The sequence below is a fragment of the Cynocephalus volans genome, chromosome 5, assembly GCF_027409185.1.
Source record: "Cynocephalus volans isolate mCynVol1 chromosome 5, mCynVol1.pri, whole genome shotgun sequence".
NCBI classification, from domain to species: Eukaryota; Metazoa; Chordata; class Mammalia; order Dermoptera; family Cynocephalidae; genus Cynocephalus; species Cynocephalus volans.
This window is the reverse complement of record NC_084464.1, coordinates 48496924-48519174: the sequence shown is the minus strand read 5'-3', so window position 1 is coordinate 48519174 and position 22251 is coordinate 48496924. Positions and strand designations below refer to the sequence as shown.

Below are 22251 nucleotides of genomic sequence, written 5' to 3'. Positions count from 1 at the left end.
AAATCAGGTAAGACAGACCCTCGGGGCTAGTCCCAACTCACTAGGTCTTCTCGAAAACAGTCAGGAAGGACTCAGACAGACTGAGAAGGGTCCAGGCTGCTGAGTCCAAATGCAGTGCTCAGACATGAGCAGTTAGTGCCAGAATTCTAAAGTTGAACTTCTGAAGGCAAGCTCCAATTCTGGCTAGAATACTTAGAAACCTCCCAAACCTTCAGATTCCTTTCATTTGTCTCCATGTTATTTGATAAATACTACTATGTGTTAAGTGCTTAGAATGCAATTAAATAAGGCATGGTCCTTGACCCAAGAAGTTTACATACAGAGAAGTGGGGACACAGAGAAGTAAACAGGCAGTTATCACATATAAGGAAAGTCTATGATAAGGTAATTAAATCAGGCAATGAGTCTCACCTCCTGATTCCTTCAAAGTGTTATTCGCAAAATAACCCAGAAATTGGTAAACAGGACTCCTCACCCATTCATTCCAAGACAGAGCAGAAATTGGCATCTTAATGGGTACTTCATCTTAATTTTTCAATGACTTTCCCTACAGGCTAAAACCAGTGGTTTTCACCCTGGGTATACATTAGAATTATCTGCAGTGCTTTTAAAACGTACTGATGAGGCCTGGCCTCCACCTCCAGAGTACATGATTGTATTGATCTGAGGTGGGGACTGGGCGTGAGAACATTTTTTAAAGTCCCCAGATGATTCTACTCTGCAGCTAGGGCTAAGTACCACTGGGCTAGAGACATGTGAATTATAAAACAGAAACAGGTGGCTAACCTGCATGGCAGCTTCACACACTGCCTCCCCAGCAAGTGTGGAGAAGAGATTCACCATTGCAAATTGAATCAACATGATTAAAGGTAATATTACATGGTCCAAAAGGCATAAAATGGTGTCACAATGCAAGGTCTTAAGCGCATGCCAACCACCATCAACAGAGAAGAAGTTGAAAAGAAAAAATACTGAAGCATTTTGTCCACGAATCTGGCAGCAAATCATGGCTTCTCCTTCTGGTCAAATCCATCACTGTTAAGCATAAATGGTTGTAAATTATAAACTCTAGCCCATATACACTTTGGATGCTCATGTGGAAAGAAAAATCAGACTCAATATCCCCACGGAAGTTTGAATATTAAGACTACCTACAGAGTGAACTTTGTCAAAAAGTTCAGACCTTGCACATTTCTGGGCTACAGTAGCCACTAAGCATCTTTCTCAATGGTGACCCAGGTCTGAATATTCACCTCAGGCCACCCAGACTCATCTGCTTTAAAAAAGTGGCTACCAACTGATAGTTGAGCCAAACTCTTGCTTACAAACTCTTACTTATAGTGCATCTTTTGCAAGAGAAAAACTGAATTATGGTAAACAGTAATGGGGACAGCCTCACCCCCAAAAGGAATTTCAATAGCCTGTCTCCATTAAAAACAGATTTTATGGGCAGATTCCAGATTTTGAATTTAGCAAAATTAGTTCTAACTCTACCCCACTGAAAGGATGGGGACTCTTGTTTCACAAAAATGAGGACATGGAAAGCACCAGGTGTTTCTGAGGCTAAAACCTACATCTAGCAAACAATTACAAGTATTTACCCTATTCTATATTGCCTTGTCTGCTATTCTGCTGGTCTCATCTCGTCACAACTATAAGGCAACACAGCAAGGCCACTCCCAGAACCTATTACCTCCTGGCTTGTCATAATCTTACTCTGAAGCCTTATTAGGCTTTTATCATGCTCAGCTTCATGGGAGTTATTTCCTGAACTGGAACATGAGGGAGACAAATAAAATCAATTTTTCAGAGTTCGGAGCCACATCTGGAGCTCAACTATAGCAACTATTTAGAAAGCTAGACATTTGTGTTCTATTTACTCTAGTTCCAACTCTGTAATGGTAACATCATTATTTTTAGGTGCTTTTATTATATACTTACTTCAAATCCTTTGTGGAATAAGGTAGGACATAAATGAATAAAAACTACATCTCAACATTATCTATGCCATGAAAAGGGACAGTAAGAGTCTTTTTTGTTCTTCGGGGTTAAAACAAACTGGTACACAAGTAGATAAAAGGACTAAATGCACAGTAAAAAAGCTATATGGCATAAACAAGCACCTGTTTAGAAGCCAGATGGCATAAACCTGTGCAGGTACAAGGACCTTAGAGGGCACCTAAGTCAGTCACTCCCACAATGGGAGAGTGGGTGCTCATTTGGCCCACTTGATTCCTTTTAGCAGAGGGAGCCCACTTCCTCGTGAGGTATCTTAGTCCACCTGTAGAGAGCTGTATCTATTTATTAAAGTTCTTTATGCAGTCAAATTCTGCCTTCCAGCACCTTCTACCCACTGGTCTTAGGCAGTTCTATAAAGCAACAGGAAACAAATGCACATCTTATGGTATCTCCCTAAGTCTTCAGTCTTCCATTCTGGACATCCTCAATACCTTTCATGTAAGAAATTAATTCCATCCTCCACTAATCACCCTGTTCATACTGCCTCTGGAGATTTCTAGTTTGTAAAGATAGATAGCTTCTTAAAGTCATGCATCCAAAAACAGAAGGAGCTTTCCTGTCTCCTCGTCCCCACATCAGTTACCTCTGGCTCATCTTGCCAATCCACGTTCAGCTCCTGGTCAAAGCCCTGCAACGTCAGGCCCAAGCCTCTTCGACCTTTCTGACTAGAGGCTTCAACAATGTCCTTCCGACCCTGGCTGTATTTACCCAATCCTTCACCTTCCCTGAAGCCCATCTTGGCCTGAAAAAGAGAAGTAATGGAACACAAATCAGTCCAAGAGACATTCATTTAGCCACTATCACATCACAGACATTGTGCCAGATCTTGAGAAATACAGATCGGTAAGGCCTAAAGTTTGCCTTCTAGCCTAATGAAGAAAAGAAGTATAAATAAAAAAACTGCAGTATACTGTGGGCCCAGTGGCTGTCTATTCTGGAAGGTGAAAGTCTAGGGCAACCAGAAGTTGGATAAATGAGAAGGGACCTCATAGAATAAAAACACCAAGAATACTTAATGAACCTCACGGGACATTTGCACAACTTACCCTTCCAGCTAATTTGTCTGATTAAGTGAGAAGTAGATCTAGAGTAGAGTTGATCAAGAAAACATAATTTAAAATGGAATCGCTTCAAGCAGTAACTTCTACCTTACCCTCAGCCTATCAGATAGCCTTACTAGGCAAGGACAACAAGGGTTTGTAGGAGCCCACTTAATCAAGACATTAACTGAAAACTCACTTCATGTAAAACTGTGGTGCAGAAGGTACTATTAGATCCTGGGACAGAAACACTTTTTTAAATGTCAACCATCTACAAGCTCACACTAAAATCTAGAGTTACTGGGCCTAGGTGCATACCCCACAGATCAGCGACCCAAATCCCACAGACCCTTGCCTAATAAAAGAATTCCAATTCTAAGAAGGTCTAATTCCCCCTGGAGGCTTTATATTCCCTTTGAAAGGGGCATTACCAGCTCAAGAGCTGGATGGAATTCCTACAGTAGCCACAAATCCTTCCCCCAAGTCAAAGAGGCTGAGTCACAAGCCTCTCCATCTTCCACTTCCCCAAAGCTTGTGGCCTCCAAACTAGAATCCTGACCTATGACTTCAGCAGTGGCAGTTCTCATTCTTAAATAAACCCAAAAGAAAACGGAGGCATCAACTATGACACTCCTCAAACTAGATGAAAGGCAAACTTGGCTTTCCCTAACCTTTGCACACACACACTAAAGTTTGATGAGGAAAGTGAGCGGGTCTTCCTATTCACCTTCCTTCTTGTGATGTATCAATGGGATCTGAAAGCTGGGAAAGAGAATTTGGCCTTCTGTTGGAAAGAAAATACCACGCTTCTTCCATTTATTTTAGGCACCTGGGAATGAAGAGGATTTTAGTCATTTCTTTTGAGATCACTCACTAGAGCAGAAAAACACAGCATGAAGCCTCTTTAGCCACTGACACACATCCATGTTTAGGGAAGTATATTCACATGTGCTTATAATAAGAACTCATTACTAAGGATACTAAAAGGTGATCCAGTTCTAGACAGAACAGGAGAAACAGGCCTAAGCAGTCATTTCCCATAGATGATTCAAATATGATAGATACTTCCATCAAGAAGGGGGCCACACTTTCTCTACTAAACTTCAGTAACTGAAAAGCAGAGTAAAAACCCATGCCCTAACTTTGCTCCTTTTCATACCATACAAATTGTCCTTCTCTCACTCTGCCGGTGGAGCTTTAGAAACCCAACCCAAGTGCTGACATACCATAAGCTTCTGGGAGAAGCTATTATACATGGAGTAGCGAGAAGAAGTTCCCTCCACAAGGGAGTCTGCTTTGAACACATCATCAAATGAGTCAGAGCTGCGTTGCTTCCCTTCATTCTCACTGTCTGACCCACTGAGGCTTGTGGCAGATGCTGGAAAAGAAAAAGGAAAATGTTTAGATGAAACACTGGGACAAAATAGCTTCTAGAAGTCCAAGTTTCATTTATTCAACTAGTGTTCAGTTTATGCATTGCACACGTAAAGTTCATTAAAAGATCCAGGGTCAAATCTATTCTTTTTTGTTTGTTCTGGAGGCTGGCCAATATGAGGATCCAAACTCATGAGGTTGGTGTTATAAGGCTGTGCTAACTGTATACCTGAGCCAACTGGCCAACCTCAAATCTATTCTTTACCACTCACTAGCTACGTAATCTTGGGCAATTCATAAAAAGTTCCTAATGAACTTGACACAATGGGAGCTCAAAAGTAACAGTTTTCCTTCCCCAACCTTTCAATTTCCTCCACTACAAAACTGGGAGATAATACCTACCTCACAGGGTTGTTCAAAGATTAAATGAAATAATTTGTTTGAAAGTAAACTGCCAAATATAAAGTGTATTTACTGAAGATATGATTGTTATTTGTTGCTGCTGTTTATTAATTGAACAATTGAACATCAATTTCTAAGCACTGATGCCTGGTTACATTTTCAATAATTCCATCATCAGACCAACAGTTTCTGATTGCTTAATCTCTGCTGTGGACTGATCGAATTATGTACCCCAAAGTTCATATATTAGAAGCTTAACTCCCACTGTAACTGTTGAGGGTAGGAAATCCTATTATGGTAATTGAAAGATGGGGCCTTGAAGAGGTGATTAAGTTGATGGTTTAATGGTGGTCATGGACATGGTTCTGAGGGCCTTAAAAAGGAGAGCACATGGGAAGAGAAAGGGGAAGGAGGGAGGGGGAAGGGGAGAGGTGAATAAGGGCATAAAGAATAAGTATGATTTGTAACAATGAATATGCTAATAAAAATTTTTTTAATTAAAAAAAAGGGAGAACACATGACAGTCTCTCTCTCTCTGCTCTGCCATTTTCTGCCATGTGAGGCTTCTGCATTGCTGTAAAGCCACCACCAAGAAGATCCTTACCAGATGTGTTCCCTGGATTTTGGACTTCCCAGCCTCCAAAACTGTAAACAACAAATTTTGTTTTCTTAAATCACCCAGTTTGAGGTATTTTGATATAAGCAACAGAAATGGATTAATAAAGAAAATCGGTACTAGAGAAGTGGGGTGTTGCTTATAACACATACTTGAAAATATAGAAGTGGTTTTGGAACTGGGTGTTGAGAGGCTGGAAGAATCTGAAGCAGCAGGCTAGAAAAAGCTTAGCTGCTGGTGGAATTTTTTTTTTTTTTTTTTTTTTAAAGATGACCAGTAAGGGGATCTTAACTCTTGACTTGGTGTTGTCAGCACCACACTCTCCCAAGTGAGCTAACCGGCCTTCCCTATATAGGGATCCAAACCCTTGGCCTTGGTGTTTTCAGCACCGCACTTTCCCAAGTGAGCCACAGGCCAGCCATCTGGTGGGAATTTAGAAGACACGAAAATCACGATGGTGCTGAGCAGAATGTTGATAGAAATATGGACAATAAAGGCCTTTCTGAGAAGATCTCAGATGTAAACAAGAAGATATTTAATGAAAACTGGAGCAAAGATCATCCTTGCTTTGAACTTGCAAGGAACTTGGCTGTATTCTGTTCATGCCCAAAAGTTTTATGGAATATGGAACTTTGAAGTGCTGACCCAGGGTATTTGGTGGAAGAAATTTCTAAGTAGCAAAGCATTCAGGAAGTTGCACGGCTACTTCCAATAGTCTATGCTGAGTTATGGCAAAAAAGGCATGACGTAAAGCCAGAATTTATAACTCAAAAGAAAACAGAGAGCAAAAAGTTTGAAAACTTTCATCCTGGCCATGAAAGCAAGGGTGTAGCCCAGCCACCATTTGCTAAAGAAATTAGTACAGAAGAAACAGAAGTAGAGCATAAAGATTTGGAAAATTTGCAGCAGCCTGGCCATGTGGAGAGAATGAGAGAAAGGCCTTGAAGGCATTTCAAAGATCTTCAAGGCTGCATCTTTCATTACAGGCCCAGAGGCCTAGGGAGACAGAATGGTCTCAGAGAACAGGCATGAGGTGCCCTCCCCTCAGGCTTGTTGCCCAGAGCCACCTCAAGAAACTGCTTCCAGCTGCTTTGGCTGCTCCAGCTGTGGCTAAATTGGTCCCAGGTATGGCTGGACTTGCAGCTTTGGAAAATACAAGCTGGAAGTCTTGGTGGCATCTACATGGCGTTAAGTTTGCAGGCACACAGAATGCCAGAGCTGTGAAGCCTCCACCCTGATTTCAAAGGATGTATGGAAAAGCCTGGGGACCCAGGAATAGATCTGTCACAGGGTGGAGTCACTAGACAGAGCCTTTGCTAGAGCAACGCTGAATGGAAACACGGGGTTGGAGTTGCAGTAGAGAAACCCCATCAGCGCCATGCCTAGTGGAGCCATGAGAGCAGGACTGCCACGGAGACCCAGAATTGTAGAGCTACCAGCATGCAATGCCAGCCTGCAATAGCTAAAGCATCATCTGAGATCAGGAAAGCCATAGAAGCAGAGCTGCCTGAGGACTTGGGGACCCAACCCCTGCACCAGCGTGCGGAGGACATCGAATACAGAGTCAAGGTGTGTGATTTGCCAGCGCTAAGATTTAACGCCTGCCCTGCTAGGTTTCAGACCTGCTTAGGATCTGTTACCCCTTTCTTTTGGCCTATTTCTCTATTTTTGAATGGGAATATGTACCCTACGTTTATCCCGTCTTTGTATCTTAAAAGTAGATAACTTGTTTTGATTTCACAGATGGGACCTTGAACTTTGGACTTTGAGTTGAAACAGGTTAAGGCTTTGAGGATGGAATGAATGTATTTACCCATGAGAAGGACATGAACTTTAGAGGCCAGGGGCAGAATGCTGTGGACTAACTGAATTGTGTCCCCCGAAGACCATGTATCAGAGAAGCTTACTTCCCACTGTAACTGTTGAGGGCAGGAAATCCTATCATGGGAATTGAAAGGTGGGGCACTGAAGAAGTGATTAAGTTATGATTTAATGGTGGTCGTGGTGTGGTTATGAGGGTTTTAAAAAGGAGAACACAGGACAGTCTCTCTCTCTTCCTGCTCTGCCATTTTCTGCCATGTGAGACCTCTGCATTGCTGTAAAACCACCACCAAGAAGACTCTCACCAGATGTGTTCCCTGGACTTTGACTTCCTAGCCTCTGAAACTGAAAGCAATAAAGTTTTTTTAAATCACCCAGTTCCGGGTATTTTTTTATAAGCAACAGAAATGGACTAATACAATCTCCTTGTTCTTTGCTTTCACAGTCCTTCAAGTTTATGACAGAGTGGGTCCATAGTGTAGCTCAAGAGAACACCTGGCTCGCAGGAAGAAAACTGGGGAAAAAACAAGAGGGAAGAGGAGCTAAACACTCTAGGAGGGAGCTGGCAATCTTCAGGACCTAAGCCATCATCTTCATTGTCAACAATCTTGTTGTCAAAGAACTCTGAATAAGATTCACCTGAGCAGCTGCCAGAAGTGGTAGGCTACCTGTCCCCTATTCAAAGTGGGATAATCCTCAGTCTGGATATTTACTGTCATTGGCTCTTTCCTTTCTTATGTAAATATATAAATCTATTAACTTGAAAACTACTTCAAACCACTGTAATTTTATTCATGGAGTTTCTCAGGCAAACCCACCCAAATTTGGAAATATGCTGTATCTAAAAAATTTGGTTAATTTCTGTATATTCCCACTGAAAATGGTATAAATCATGAACCAGGAGGAATGCACAACAGGAAACGGAGGTGTTGGTGTCCAATCTGATTCCAAGACTTGAGAAGTTGTACAGTGTCAACAGTGAACAAATCTCATTAATAAGTAAATATGGTTATTTAAGGATAAAATGAAAACTTTTTTTCAATGTATATATTTTCTCCAAATGTTTATTAGTCAGGATACAAATGCTTGTTATTTAGTCCTAAATAAATACTTAATAAACGAAACTGTTAGGTATTTCTTTTGGCCCAGGGACACGGTAAAAAAAAAAGTCATGGGAACACCAAGGGTGCCAAAAACCAAGAAAGCCTGAGAAACTGTCCTCTATATATTGAAATAGATCACCAAGACACACCGTCAAAAGAATGAGCATGGCATCCAAACTCTTGTGTACTAAAGCGTAAAAAAATGGTTACAAATTTTTATTTCTTATAATTGCATAAAGAGCTTTTGGAAGGAAAAATATACAAGACAACCAATAAAACTGATTATCCCACACATGCAGGTTGAGACAGAATACCAAAATGATTACTCAGAAAAAGTGGAAATTAACTTGATTTACATTTTTATATCATGAGAGCTTACACTGGCTATCTTTTTATATTTTTTGACTTAAAACCATGTGACTATATTATCTATTACAATTTAAAAAAAATAAATGTGAAATAAAATAAATATGAAAAAACTTACTTAGCAATATGGCACAACTTCTTTGAGGAAGAAGAGAAATTGCTGAGAAAAGATGTTGCAAAGAGTGGCTGCTTCTGGGAGGTGTTGAGGAAAGACACAGAGAACAGCCTTGTAAAACAATTTTTTATAGACCCGAGGTGGTCACTGCTCAGGTAAGCATAACTTGAAGACTACATCACAATTCTAAAGCCTATCTGTACTGATCCATCTATTTCCCTAGTACAACACAAACGTGCTATGGGTTGACATTCGAAAAGAACAGTATTCCCCAGCACCCCAGGCCTAACTGTCCTTTCTACTGTCCTCCAGGAGCACCAGTATTCATGCTCTCTGCACAGCACGGATCACACTGCTTAGAGCGAGTTATCATTTGTCACATGTTGTCCCCACTGGACAGGGTCACTCCTGGAGAACAAGTTATGTCACAGTCGACTTTGTATCCCCAACACCTGGACTGAGGCTTTCCATTTAATAGAAATTAGTTAATTGCTTACTGTAGTGAATTTAAAGATCTGTCAGCCAGGGATCACCTTTCCTTAAGACCTAATGAGTATATGACTCCTTAAGATACAGTATTTTTTCTTACAACACTTCGTACAACTCGTGCAAGGTGTTCAGGCTTGAAAAGTTTAAGGATAAGGATGGAATACCTTTATCCTAACAGAGAACTGAACCCTCCTTGGGCTATGATTTAGCTCCCCACCACCCTACCCTCAGTAGGGTGAAATAGGACATATGTCAGAGTTCAGAACGCTAATATTGTCTAATAGATCAGACAACTATTTGGTTTAGGACCTATTCTATATAAAAGGACCATGCCATATACGACAGAGTACTATGCAAAAGTAACGACCCTCAGAGAGCTTAAAAATCTAACAGATAAATGTGCATTTTTTTAAGGATATAACATTTTGTAAAAGAAAGACAAGGTAGGTGAACTCATGAAAAAATTAGAATAAACTAAAAAACAAAATTCTGGTTCCTAACCAGTAAGCAAGGGGAATTTTGGCTGAGAATGCCCCTGTATGAAAAACACAAAATTTGCCCCTTTCCCTTAAGGTGGCTATCCAATTCTCTTAATAAGGAGCTGACCTGCTTACATGGACCAATGCAGCACACATCAGAGTGCCAGAGTGTGCCATTCAGAAGGAAAGACCCAGAACACTGAGTAACCATGGAAACAGAGATGAGGTGATATTTATTTTCTGTTGTGCACTTTTCTGCATTTTCTGCACTTGTGAGAAATAAGAATATATTAGTTTGAAAATCAGGATTAAAAAATAAAGCTATAAAGAAATAAATTACCTTCCTAAGCTGTGGAAAGAGGTTGGTTCCTTTCCAGAGAAATCTTCAGAGAGCAGTAGATCTGAGGGGAAAGGCCTCCTGAGTGGCTCAAGACTATCCCTGGGCCTCTCATCTACGATCTCCCATGCAGAAGAGAGAGATGTGCTCTGCAACACAGTGCCCACATGCTAAAGAACTGCACTTCCAAAAGTACAGATTCTCTTTACTCAGTTGCTTCCCCACCTTCAACCTGTACTGCTTAATACAGAAAGAGGTAGTACCAGGAATGTGGGCAGCTCCTTGAGCACAGCCCTAATGGTCCTTCTGGGAAGGGTCCTGACTAATCAGAAACTACAATGTTAAATCAGTATTCCAGCTATCTATCTGGACATTCATAGGTCTACCTATGAAAAGGTTAAAAAACCTGGTATCCTTCTCAAAGGAGGGTATGCCCTTGCTCCGGCTCTAATGAGTTGCGGGGCCATTAGATTTGCTTAAGGACCCAACAACAGGCAGTGGAATGGTATTAATACATTCTGGGCATACAGAGTTCCCTCCACCCTTGGATCTGAGAGAGAGATCTTTTGTTTCCTTTTTTCTTCATAACAACTTTGGGCAAAAATGACAGGGAGAACCAAATTTAGGTGGAAGGCTCACTAAGCAAATCAGTGGTGACTCTGGCACAAAGGTCTTTCCACTCATTCCTCCTCCCAAGGCATCCTTTCTGGGTTCTGAGAGACGTTAATGGGAGCTAAAATATCACCCTACTAAGCAATTCCTTGTGAGGAGATGAAGAAGTGTGCTGGATAGGCAAATAAGTCTCCTTTCACTCTTTTACTCATGTGGTATATGAAGCCAATTCTCAGCTTGACATGATTTAAGACACAGTTCCCCAGATTAGTTCTGATGTCCACAGACTGCCATAGACACTACTTACTCTTACCCCTGGGCCTTTGGGGCCATTATTTTCAGATGAAAAGGAGACAGTCATCGTGGCTATAGCAGGAACTAAGGAGGAGATTTAGCTTCCCAAGACTGATAAGAATTTAACCAACATTGAGCAGACAATTTTGTAATGAGGATATAAATTAACAGAAGTAATAAGGTCAGTCTATTAAAATCATTAGTTGCATTGAGAACTTGTCAAAGTTGGGTGGCACTTCCATTTACCTCCTCGGGAGCCTCCCTTCTAAAACCAACCAGAGAGCACAAAACATTATTTAGGGTTTTTATTTAAGATTCCCTTGCTACCTGATAGAAATCATTATTAAGCCATTTTAAAGAAGAAAAGTTCATTTTACAGAGGAACCAGAGGTTTCCCAACTGTTGGCAAATTTTTTCACATGGCAACAGAGCAGTAAGGCAAACATACCAAGATTAAAAATGACAGTGGCAACACACAAGGAGGAGTGGCTCCATGAATAGCCAAGATGAACAGCACACAAATACAGAAGAATTACAAATTTTAATAAACATCACATCCTAACAACTGCTGTGAAATACACTCATTCCTATTTAAAGACTCAATTTCTCCTTCATGCCAGACAAATGGTAACTCATTAGAGCAATTTAAACAGATACCAATAAAGGAAGTTTTTGATTAAGGTCATGAATCTGGGCTGACAGGAAAGCAATGGTGTTTCAGGGCAAATAGCCTATTTAGGAAAGAATTAAACCTGGTGGAGGGGAAGGTGCTTTTAATGTGGTGCTGGTAAAGGAGCCTGGCAACTTCCAAAGCAACGAGATGCAGGAGGACCAGGAGCCTACATTAGATGCACGGCTGAGAAAAGGAAATTTTCTTGGGGTCTAGATCATAATTTCCCTGTGAGAAACAACCAAAAAGAACAAAATGGCCTCATCCTCCTCTCCTTCAAAAGATTGTTATTTGGGCTGTGCTGGGAGCGCTCCTGCCACGGGTTCGGATCCTATATAGGGATGGCTGGTGCGCTCACTGGCTGAGCGCGGTGCGGCCAGTCACAAAAAAGACAAAAAAAAAAAAAGGTTGTTATTTGACAGCAAATTTCCAAGAGTTTATTTACACTTGAAACTGCCTTCAAACTCCTCAGAAGAACACATGATACAACAGTGGCCATGACAACATCCCTTTTCTTCTTTACTCTGGCCACATGTCAGTCTCTGACCTGGCAGTGTAGCTACCTTGTGAATAATGTAAAATAAACAAACTGATTAAACTAAAGAGATCTATTAATCAGTCACTGCATTGATCTAGCAGAGGAAGAAAACACAAAGCCCTAACAGACAGAAACAGTTAATACTTTTTCTAATTGTTCTCCCCAAAGAGCATTTTTCAATCATCTCTTTGAACAGTCTATTCAGGTAGAAGTGGTTGGAACAAATGGAAACACCCCTCCTGTAATGTAATGACTTTAATAGGAAAGCTGCATATACATCAGGGGATGTGTAGTTTCTGTTGAGACTGCAAACTACCAGAACACACTGTCCAGGGGACACCTAAGAGGAGCAGATACAGAACACAGATGATATAAATGCTAAGTACTCAATGAAATGATCTTCTACAGACTGGAGGAGGGATTGGCAAAATGAAAGATGTAAAGCATTTTAAGCTTCTTGGAAAAGATATTATTGTTGCCTTTTATCAGTTCTATCCAGTAAACATTTACTGAGTGTTTACTCTATTCCAGGCATGGGGGCTGGGGGGGTGGGGGGGTCAGTGCACAGAGAAAAGTTTTGTTGATGCAGACTTTAGCCCTCAGTTTTTGTGTCAGTGTGCAGCTGCCCCTTCTTAAAGTAAGTTAACCTAGAGAAATCTCACAATGTTGAGTTGCCTCTGCCTCCCGCCTCATTTTCTGCAAATGAAAGGGACCAACTGGCCTATGGCCAGACACTTACAAGGGACCAGCTACCTCTGAATTTCCATTCTGTGCACACAACAGCAACAGTCAATCCCGACTGAGTCATATAGTGCTACTTCCAGAAAAGGTTAAAGCTATTTGGTAAAATTAAAGGGATTGTGTTTATGTGTTTTGGGGGTAGGAGCAAGGAAGTAATATCAATTCATAGTCACATTTTTAAAAGCTTGAAATTTAAATCAGACTGGTTTCCTTAAAGGATCCTCAACCTTATACACTTACCTTCTTTTAGAATCTTCTGATCCATAGTCAAACGTGTTATCCATTGCACCACTGGCCTGCCAGACTTACCTTCTTTTACCTGGGAGTTGTCCTCTCCTTACTTCAAAGAGATGTTACTTGAGAACAATGTCCTCGAAGATCCACTCAGAACCAGATACCTCCATCACCTGAGCATCACTTATTCCCCAGACACTGCCCCCACCTTTTTCCCTTGTAGGCCATCTCTGCCAATATCCTAGAGCCCTACCCAAGGAGACTGTACCTTCACCAAACTGCTCAAATCCCAGGTGAGAAGCAAAATTCCCTTTCCTTAACAGTCCGTAGAACAAATGCGCCCAATATGTTTTTGCCTTCCCACTTAGAAACCCCAATTACATAACGGCCTTTCTCATCTACACTGGAAGCCTCCTTGACTTTAAAGGCACACGTACCTCCACACACAAGGTCATAAGAGAGTATCTTATCCCGCTTGGACCACAGCCGCACCAAATGCTCCATTAGCTGTACCACCTGTCAAGCTTCTCCCTGGACCAGCTTCTCAGTAACATCTGATGAGTAACTGCCCTTCAATTAGCCTACCACTTGTGAGTAAACTGTATTTCCTACCACCTTCAAAGGATGCTTCACACTCTTTCAGTCACCAATCTGTCACCAAATTTCATTCCAGTTACCAGTGATCCAACAGAGGATCCCAAATGCAAGACTGCTGGTGTACTAGGTTGAGTATAATGTCCCTCCAAAAAATCATGTCCACCCAGAGCCTGTGAATATGACCTTATCTGGAAACAGGGTATTTGCAGATGTAATCAAATTAAGATGAGGTAATACTAGATTATTGTGGACCCTAGTCCAATGACTGATGTCCTTATAAGAAGAGGGAAATCTGGACACAGACACACAAAGGGAAGGTGGAAGCAGAGACTGGAGTTATGCTCCCACAAACCAAGGAAAACCAAGGATTGCTGGCAACCACCAGAAACTAAAAGAGGTAAAAAAAAGGTCTTCCCAATAGCCTTCGGAGGGAGCATGGCCCTGCTGACACTTTGATTTTGAACATCTAGCCTCCAGAACTGTGAGAAAATAAATTTCTGCTGTTTTACACCACATGGTTTGTGGTAATTTGTTACAGAAGCCCTAGGAAAATAATACAGCTGGCAAGTCAAGGTAAATGCAAATGGAGCTACTTCTAATTGCTTGGTATTTGAGGCAAGATCCTAGACACTAAGAAAGCATCTGAAGAAACTCTGAATGTCCATAATCCTAAAAAAACAGGCAAAAACAAAATGCCAGTTTCAATCAGATCAGTGAAATCCTTTGAGCGTAATGTAAACAATGAACATACTGATACACCACAATGTGGTGTTTCTGACCACAACTGCTGAAGGAATTGAGAAAACAGCATGCAAAAACCTGAGGAGATTAGGCCCAATTGCTGCAGCAAAGAGCCCTTCCCCTAGGAAAGAGCCCCAGGATCATTAACAGCTATTAAGAACACACAGCACTCAATGCTCACTACTTCTAACTGGTTTAAGGCAGCAAAAGAGTGCCACCTACTGAAAAACCAGGAAGAGAACTAAGGCACTTCTGGAAAAATTCCAATTTTTTATTTAAAATAAGTTTCCCCACTCTTAAAACAGCAGAGGGAAGAGAGTCTATGGCCAACATCTCTATGTAAAACTTGTTCAATTCAAGCACCAGGGATTCAAATAACCAGATGGCCAGTGGCCTTAGACCACACAGGCAAGCATACCTTTTGCTGTATGATTGACAGAGGAGGGAGGTTCATCGTCGGACGTGGAGCTGAGGTTCAGGCCAAGCTCTGCAACTCTTTTTTTCTGTTTCTTGATGGGGGCAGTAAATTCTGGGTCAGTTCTCCTCCTCATTGTTACTGTAACCATAAATCCAGACAGTCAGCTGCCCTTGGGTCAGAGCCACTGGTATCAGATCAGGGATTCCGAAGTATAAATCATCAGTGGGATGGGATTTGGTAACTCCAAACATTTTCCAGAGCCAGCACTTGAATAGCCTCTTCCTCAGAATCGGAGGAAGGATGCTAGCCAAGCTCTGGTTTTCAATAATAGCTGTTAGTTTTACTGGAAAATTTGGTGCTAGATCTGGTGGTGTCAGATACAAAAAGTCATGGATCAACTCTGCAAGCCACAGGGGGAAACAAAAAGCCTTGGGTACTTGTCATTCTATACTTTTGATGCAACACTGGCCATGCATGACAATGTACACTGGAAAAGAATTATAAAATGTAATAAATAAATATCAAGCAATATTTCCAAGATGAAGGGACCATCCCAGAATGATTGTTCATTCACTATTATTATTTTACCAGAACAATTAAGAGGTTACATAATACAATTCAAACACTGGTTTTTGGTTTACTTCATGATGTTTGAAAATATAAAAGAATTAGGCAAGTTTTTAACCAGAGCAAGAAATGGAAGCAGTGGCTGGCATAGGACTGAGGAAACAGAAAAGTGGGAAAGTTATTGGGACTGGAGGCACCTATATCATAGGACTAAGGTACATAATAATTTTAAGAACAGGAACCCACCTCCACAAAAAAGAATGGCAACAGGCAGGCACCATGTCACCATCATCCATGCCCAGGGGTAGGTACATGAGAGGTAAGCATGAGAAAAACATGGGATGGAATGAAATGATTACGAGACCTTGAAATCTTAAGGAATGATTACACTAATGAGCAAGGAAGAGAAATAATAAATACAGTGTGGTTTACACACAACTGATTGGCCGCAGAGAACTCAGAAAAGAGAGAGAACTCAAAACAAGTGCAAACAGGGTGGGTGACCAGATGGGCTGCAATCCTTGGGGAAGGGGAGGTGCAGGAGCAAAAAAGCAGGCTTACAGCATGGGTCACAGCAGCCACAGTAAGAAAGCAATGAAATACAAAGGTGCCACTGATCCCCCCCAACCTCACAAAATTCTGGATCACAAGTTTCACTTCTAGCCAGCTCAAAGATGAGCCAGTCAACCCAATGGACAATCACATCCTTCCTAAGGAAGCAGCCTCTTACTAGGCACAAGCAGGGGCTATCCTGGGGAAGTAGGAAGAACAGGAGACATTGAGCAAACAAAGCAAGACCAGGCTGAGCCACATTTCACTTTAAAACAGTCTTAAATCCACCCCCACCCCACCCCCAAAAGGCCTATAAGGTGAGTATACGAAAGCCCACCACGGGGCCTGTTTCTAGCCATAGCTAACGCAAAAAGGCTCCTCTGATTCTTAAGCGACTCTGGGAGAGATTGGAAGCACGGGAAACTCAATGTAGCCTGTATTGGGATGGGTCCAAGAAAAGGAGAGGAAATACTGTGAAAGAGATGCTGACGCCCTCCTAAGAGCACATCACCTTAGATTTGGGTCTTCCAAATCTTCTAATTCAACCCTCTCATCTTCCACTGGAAAAGACTGAGGCCCGAAAGGGGAATGGCAGCACGGCTAACCAGTGCCCAGCTCAAATGACCTACACATGTCAGAGAATGTGCCGTGGCAGGGAACTTCTAAGTGGAAGGCAGGGGGCCTGGTTCTACCTGCTGCTTCCCCACGGAAGGGGTTCAAACCCTTCTACAGTCTTCTTTTCCTGCGCCTCAGTTTCGCACTGCCACCCCTATTCACAGAGGGAAGAGATGACCTCCCATCTCCCCGGGCCACTCTTCATTTGAAGACAACGTGAATGTGTGAATGTGTGCGCAGAGACGTATGTCAGCTACAGCTCCGGATCCAGGAAGCCAGCGGGGGGCAGGGGTGGTGGATAGGAGGGAAAAGAGGCGGGGAGAGTCACGATAGCGGGTGTGGGGCCGAGGCAGCGGTGGAGGGGACAAGGATGCTGAGCCCGCCCGCCCGCTCGCTCCCCCCGGGCCGCGCGTCGGCACTCACGCTGAGGGGAAAGGGCGAGCTGCCAGGGAGCAAAGAGAGGGGGGTCAGGACGCTGTCTCTGCCGCTGCCGGGCCGGGCCCCGCCGCTGCCAGAGCCACCGCCTCCTCCCTCACTTTCGTTTCCCCACAAGCCCGCCTCGGTCCGCCGGCCTCGCCGTCGCGCTCAGGTCCCGCCCTGCGGGCCGCGCAGCTTAATGACGTCACGGGGCAGCCGCCCGCCCCCTCCCCCACCCGGCCGAGTCCTCGCCCCGGGAAAGGCCCCTCAGGTTCTGGCCCTCCCCATTCCACCCCCACCCCCACCCCGAGAGGCCCAGGGCGCCTGCGCGGAAGAGCCGACTGGGAAAACACGCAAAAGCAGAAGTAACAAGTTTCTCTTCCAGCTCCAAGGTTCCTTCGCGTTACCGCCTCTCAGTCTCTTTATCATCTTCGTTTTACAGATTAAGAACGAACTCAGAGCTAGACTATCGACTGGTTGAGGGCAAGAACCCAGTATTTTTGTTCACAGCTGTTATCCACAACATCCAGCCTATCGGACACCCTTGACAGATGTTGAACGAAGGGCGAGAGGAAAAAAGGAATGTCGCCTATAGCGTTTTACCATATGGACACAGATGGCTCTCCATCCCAAACCCCTCTTCCAATTTTCAGACCAATATGGCCAAGAACCTGTTGGATATCCTCGCTAGTCACCTCAATCCCATAAATTCAAATTTCATTTTATATTCTCCCATAACCTGCTTTTTCCCCCAGTGAATGGCATTACCATCCATCCTGTTGTTCCAACCAGAAATCTGAGGAGTCTCCCTCTTCCTCATTTCCCAGAGCCTCCAATACACTTAGTTGAGTTTACCTCCCGTCTCTCAAATCTGTCCATTTATCTCCATTCCCATTGCCACAGCTCTTGCATTCACCCTCTCTCAGCAGGATTTCTCCAGTAATCTCCAAATCATCGTACCTGTGTCCAGTCATGATCCTTCTAATACATTCTTCAGAAAACCAAAATTATTTTTTTTCGAAAAATTAAATCTGATCCTATCCCAATGCATCAATGGTTAAAACCCATCAATGACTTCCCAAACTGCTCTTAGGATAAAGCCAATATCCTTAAGATGGCCTACAAAACCCTTCAGTCTGACTCCTGCAGTTGTGCATAGTACTACTGCTCCCTTATTTCTCCCCATCCTGCTCTTCTCTGTTTCTCGGAACTTTCCATGTTTCTTAAGGTCCCATTCCCCCGCCTGAATTACTTTTCTCTCCCGCTTTGCTTGACTAATGTCCAGTTATCTCTCAGGTCTCAGTTTAGTGTCTTTATCTCTAGAAATCTTTCCTGACCCCACAAGTCTAGGTTGGGAGCTTTACCTCTGAGCTCCCTTACAGCTCTGTCCTTCCGTTATCAAAGCACTTACCACAGTCCTGTGTAATGCCCTGTTGACTCATCTGCCTCCCCCACGCAGTTGTAAACTCTGTACAGGAAGGTCATGTCTGCCTGTCTGTCTATTGAATTCACAATATTCAACATAGTGGATGGTGGTAGGTGCTCAATAGACATTACCGAATCTTTGGAAGTATGGAAGATGAATGAAGGTTGTGATGTGCCCAAGCTCACAGAGCTAGGAAGCAGCAAACAGGCATTTAACCCAGGTATCTGTAGTCCTAAAGCTGAGTATATTTCTGTATCAATAGTTCTTAACATGCGTCATGATATGGACACGGTAAGGAAAATAGAAAAAGTATAGTCAGGATCTCTCACCTCACATCTGTTACAGCACATTCACTAGAAACAAGCTATAAAAGTAGTGTAACTGCACATGTGTGCCCATTTACTGATTCAGCATGATTGTTGTAATTATGTAATTCTTGGCTTGTGGCTGCTATTGTGTACTAAAAGTATAAGGGTAACTGCTCTGAACTGCTGGTCAGTGGAGCATGGAAGGAGGGCTGAGCATGGTCGATGGAGTAGAGCCTGAGCTTGTGTCTGAGAATAAAGCATGTCAGTGAAGCTCATATCTGAAGAATAAAGTATGTCTACCTTGCATAAAGCTGCCAGTATCTTCTTTTGATTACCTGACTCACAACCTGCACAGGAAGGGGCAGAAGGATCTGAGATTCCAACTCAACAGATACCTTTGGTAATCTTGTAATTCTCATGCACCCATTCTCAAAATAACAATTTATAAAATAAAATGTATAGGATTACAAAGGAAATATATTGAAAGAGTTAACATATTTAGCAAATTGAGTGATTCATTTTAATTTTGATGTAAAGCATTAAATAATTGGAGAATGCATTCAAAATATAGGCAGGAGTTGGCCAGTTAGTTCACTTGGTTAGAGTGTGGTGCTGATAACACTAAAGCCTAGGGTTCGGATCCTCATATGGGACAGCTGCCAAAAAAAGAAAGAAAGAAAAAAAAATATATATATATATATATTATATATGCATTTAAAGTTAAAATTTATTTTTAAATATATATGAGTTTATCCAATGAACAGTGTTGGAACAGTCACATAAATGTATAGGGGAAACCTGAAACTTGATGAACCTTGATTCTCTTATGCCATATGCAAAATTAAGTCAAGGTGGATCATAGACCTAAACACAAAATCTAAAATATTAAAACTTAAAAAGGAAACATAGAAAAAAAAATTTTTTTGGCAGCTGGCTGGTACAGGAATCCAAACCTGTGACCTTGGTGTTGTAAGACTGTGCTCTACTCAAATGAGCTAATCAGCAAGCCCAACAACAGAACTTCAAAGTAAATAAATAAAAGACTGATAGAAATAGAAGGAAAAATAGGACTGGCCGGTTAGCTTAGTTGATTAGAGTGTGGTGCTGACAACATCAACATCCAGGGTTTAATTCCTGTACCAGTCATCTGCCAAAAAAAAAGAAAAAGAAAAAAGAAAAAATGGACAATTGCACAATTATTATTGGAGAGTTCAACACTCATCTCTCAGTAATCAGTGGATGAGTAGACAGAAATCAGCAAGGATATAGATAAACAATGTCATCAACCATCTGGATCTAATTAACACTTATAGAATACTCCACCCAACAACTGCAAAATACTCATTCTTTTCAAGTACACATGTGCACCAAGATAGACCATATCCTGGATCATAAAACAAACCTTAACAAAGTTAAAAGAATTAAAATCATACAAAGTAAGTTCTCTAACTATATGGCATTATAGGAGAAATCAATAACAGAAAGATAATTGGAAAATCTCCAAATACTTGAAAACTAAATAATTTAAAATAATTATTCTAAATGATCCATGGATCAAAAAGATGTCTTGAGGAAAATTATAAAATGATTTTTTGGTTTTTTGTTTTTGTTTTAATTGTATGAAATATTTAATTAATCCAAAAGAAGGCAGAAAAAGACAAAATAAAAACCAAGGACAGATGGACAACTAGAAACTGAATAACAAGATGATAAATTTAAATCTAACAATATCAATAATCACATTAAATGCAAACGATCTAAATATCCAAATTAAAATGCAGATTGTTAGACTGGATAAAAAAGCAACACCCAACTATATTCTGCCTACAGAAATGCACTCTGAATATAAAGATATAAACAGGTTAAATGTAAAATGGTAGTAAAAGACATACAATTCTCATTATTTTAGCATTCCATGTTTGTGAATTAGCCTACTCAACTAAGGTTTGTTTGTAAAACCAAAATCAGTATTCTTGGTGCTTTTGTGGTCATTCATGGACATGCACAGAGTGGCAAAAAATTTGAGTTGTTGATGCCCACATTACCAGCTGAAATCAAGTGAGGTGATGCTTTGTGTTCTTGTTTTAGCTTCCACACAGAGATGACGAGAGGATGGAGATGGTAGAAGGGCAGTACAGTGTAGTACAAGAACATTCTTGGGCCAGTTGGATAAGATTTGAATCCCAACTCTGTCACCTGTTAAACGGGTAGCCTCACACAAGTCATTTAACATTGTTATTTTATTTTTAATTTATTTTATTTATTGAATCAAAATTGATTATACATATTTTGGGGGTTCAACATTGAGATATGTTGATCAAATCAATATTACTAGCATATATATTGTTATGAATCATAATTATTCTTTATGCCTCTTGTCCAATCTCTCCCCATCTCCCTCTCCCTCCCCCCTCTAATTACCCTAGATTTCTTCTCGACCTCTGAAAGAGTAATGCTTACCTTGTTGATTTGTTGCCTAGATGATCTGTCAATGCTGAGAGGTGTGATCAGGTCCTCCAACATTATCATAGAGCAGATGCTTCTTCTGTCACTCTGAAATGGGCTTTGTGGAGAGAGACGTCCTCTTCTTTTCTTTATCTCTGCTGGTGACTCTCCTTGTGTCAATGCGCTCCAGTGGTTGGCGGACCATCTGCGTGGTGGTTGTGGCATCTAGCTACTTTTGCGGCAGCTATGGTCATCATGGTGGCTGTCGTGGGCCACCCACATGGAGGTGATGTTTTTGGCATGCTCCTTGGCACTGGCGGTGTGCCTGGTTGTGGGGTATGTCTGGTCTCCTTCTCCATGCTTCAGGTCCCTGGGTGGGCTCCGAAGTGCTGGCACAGTGTGCCTGGCTGTGGGAGGGGGTTCCGGTCCCCAGCTCCAAGCCTCCAGTTCTCAGGCAGGCCCCAAGCTGCTGCTGGTGTGCCTGGGCTAGAACTAATTTTTTGTCCTTTGCTGACTCCTAAAATGGGGGAACTTCCTGTGGGAACCAGTACTTGAGCTGTGTGGTTGAGCTAAATTGCTGCTTTGCTGCTGATTCCCTAGGGAAGGCTTTTTGTGCAGCTCAGAGTTTAACTGTTGACCTTATAGGTACTTCCAGCTCTCCAGAGACCTGGTAGATCTGTGTTGTGTAGAAAATATGATCTGGGCCTGAGTTTTTCCATCAAACTGCACCCTGTACAATTCTGCATTCCTGACCAGTCACCTCTGAGTGGTCCTGTGCCGATTGGGGGACAGATCAGCTGTCCTTGCTGTGTCCCAGTGTTCCCCTAGAGAGCCTGACTCCCCCACCACCTGTGCTCCAAACACTTCCCATGGGCCCAGCCCTGTGCCAGTCCCTTGCAATGACTCACTGGCCTC

General features: G+C 42.1%; 1 protein-coding gene across 1 annotated transcript in view; it reads right to left on the bottom strand.

The window, feature by feature from the left end:
* Positions 1 to 17311, bottom strand: part of CMTR1 (cap methyltransferase 1) — a 56881-nt gene extending 39570 nt beyond the window's left edge. The window contains exons 1-4 of the mRNA XM_063096841.1: positions 17164 to 17311; positions 15007 to 15144; positions 4286 to 4437; positions 2603 to 2761 (exon numbers count right to left, since the gene is read on the bottom strand). Coding sequence (XP_062952911.1) covers positions 2603 to 2761; positions 4286 to 4437; positions 15007 to 15139 — 444 coding nt within the window. The 5' untranslated portion in view covers positions 15140 to 15144; positions 17164 to 17311. The remainder of the gene's footprint in view (positions 1 to 2602; positions 2762 to 4285; positions 4438 to 15006; positions 15145 to 17163) is intronic.
* Positions 17312 to 22251: the final 4940 nt, after the last annotated feature.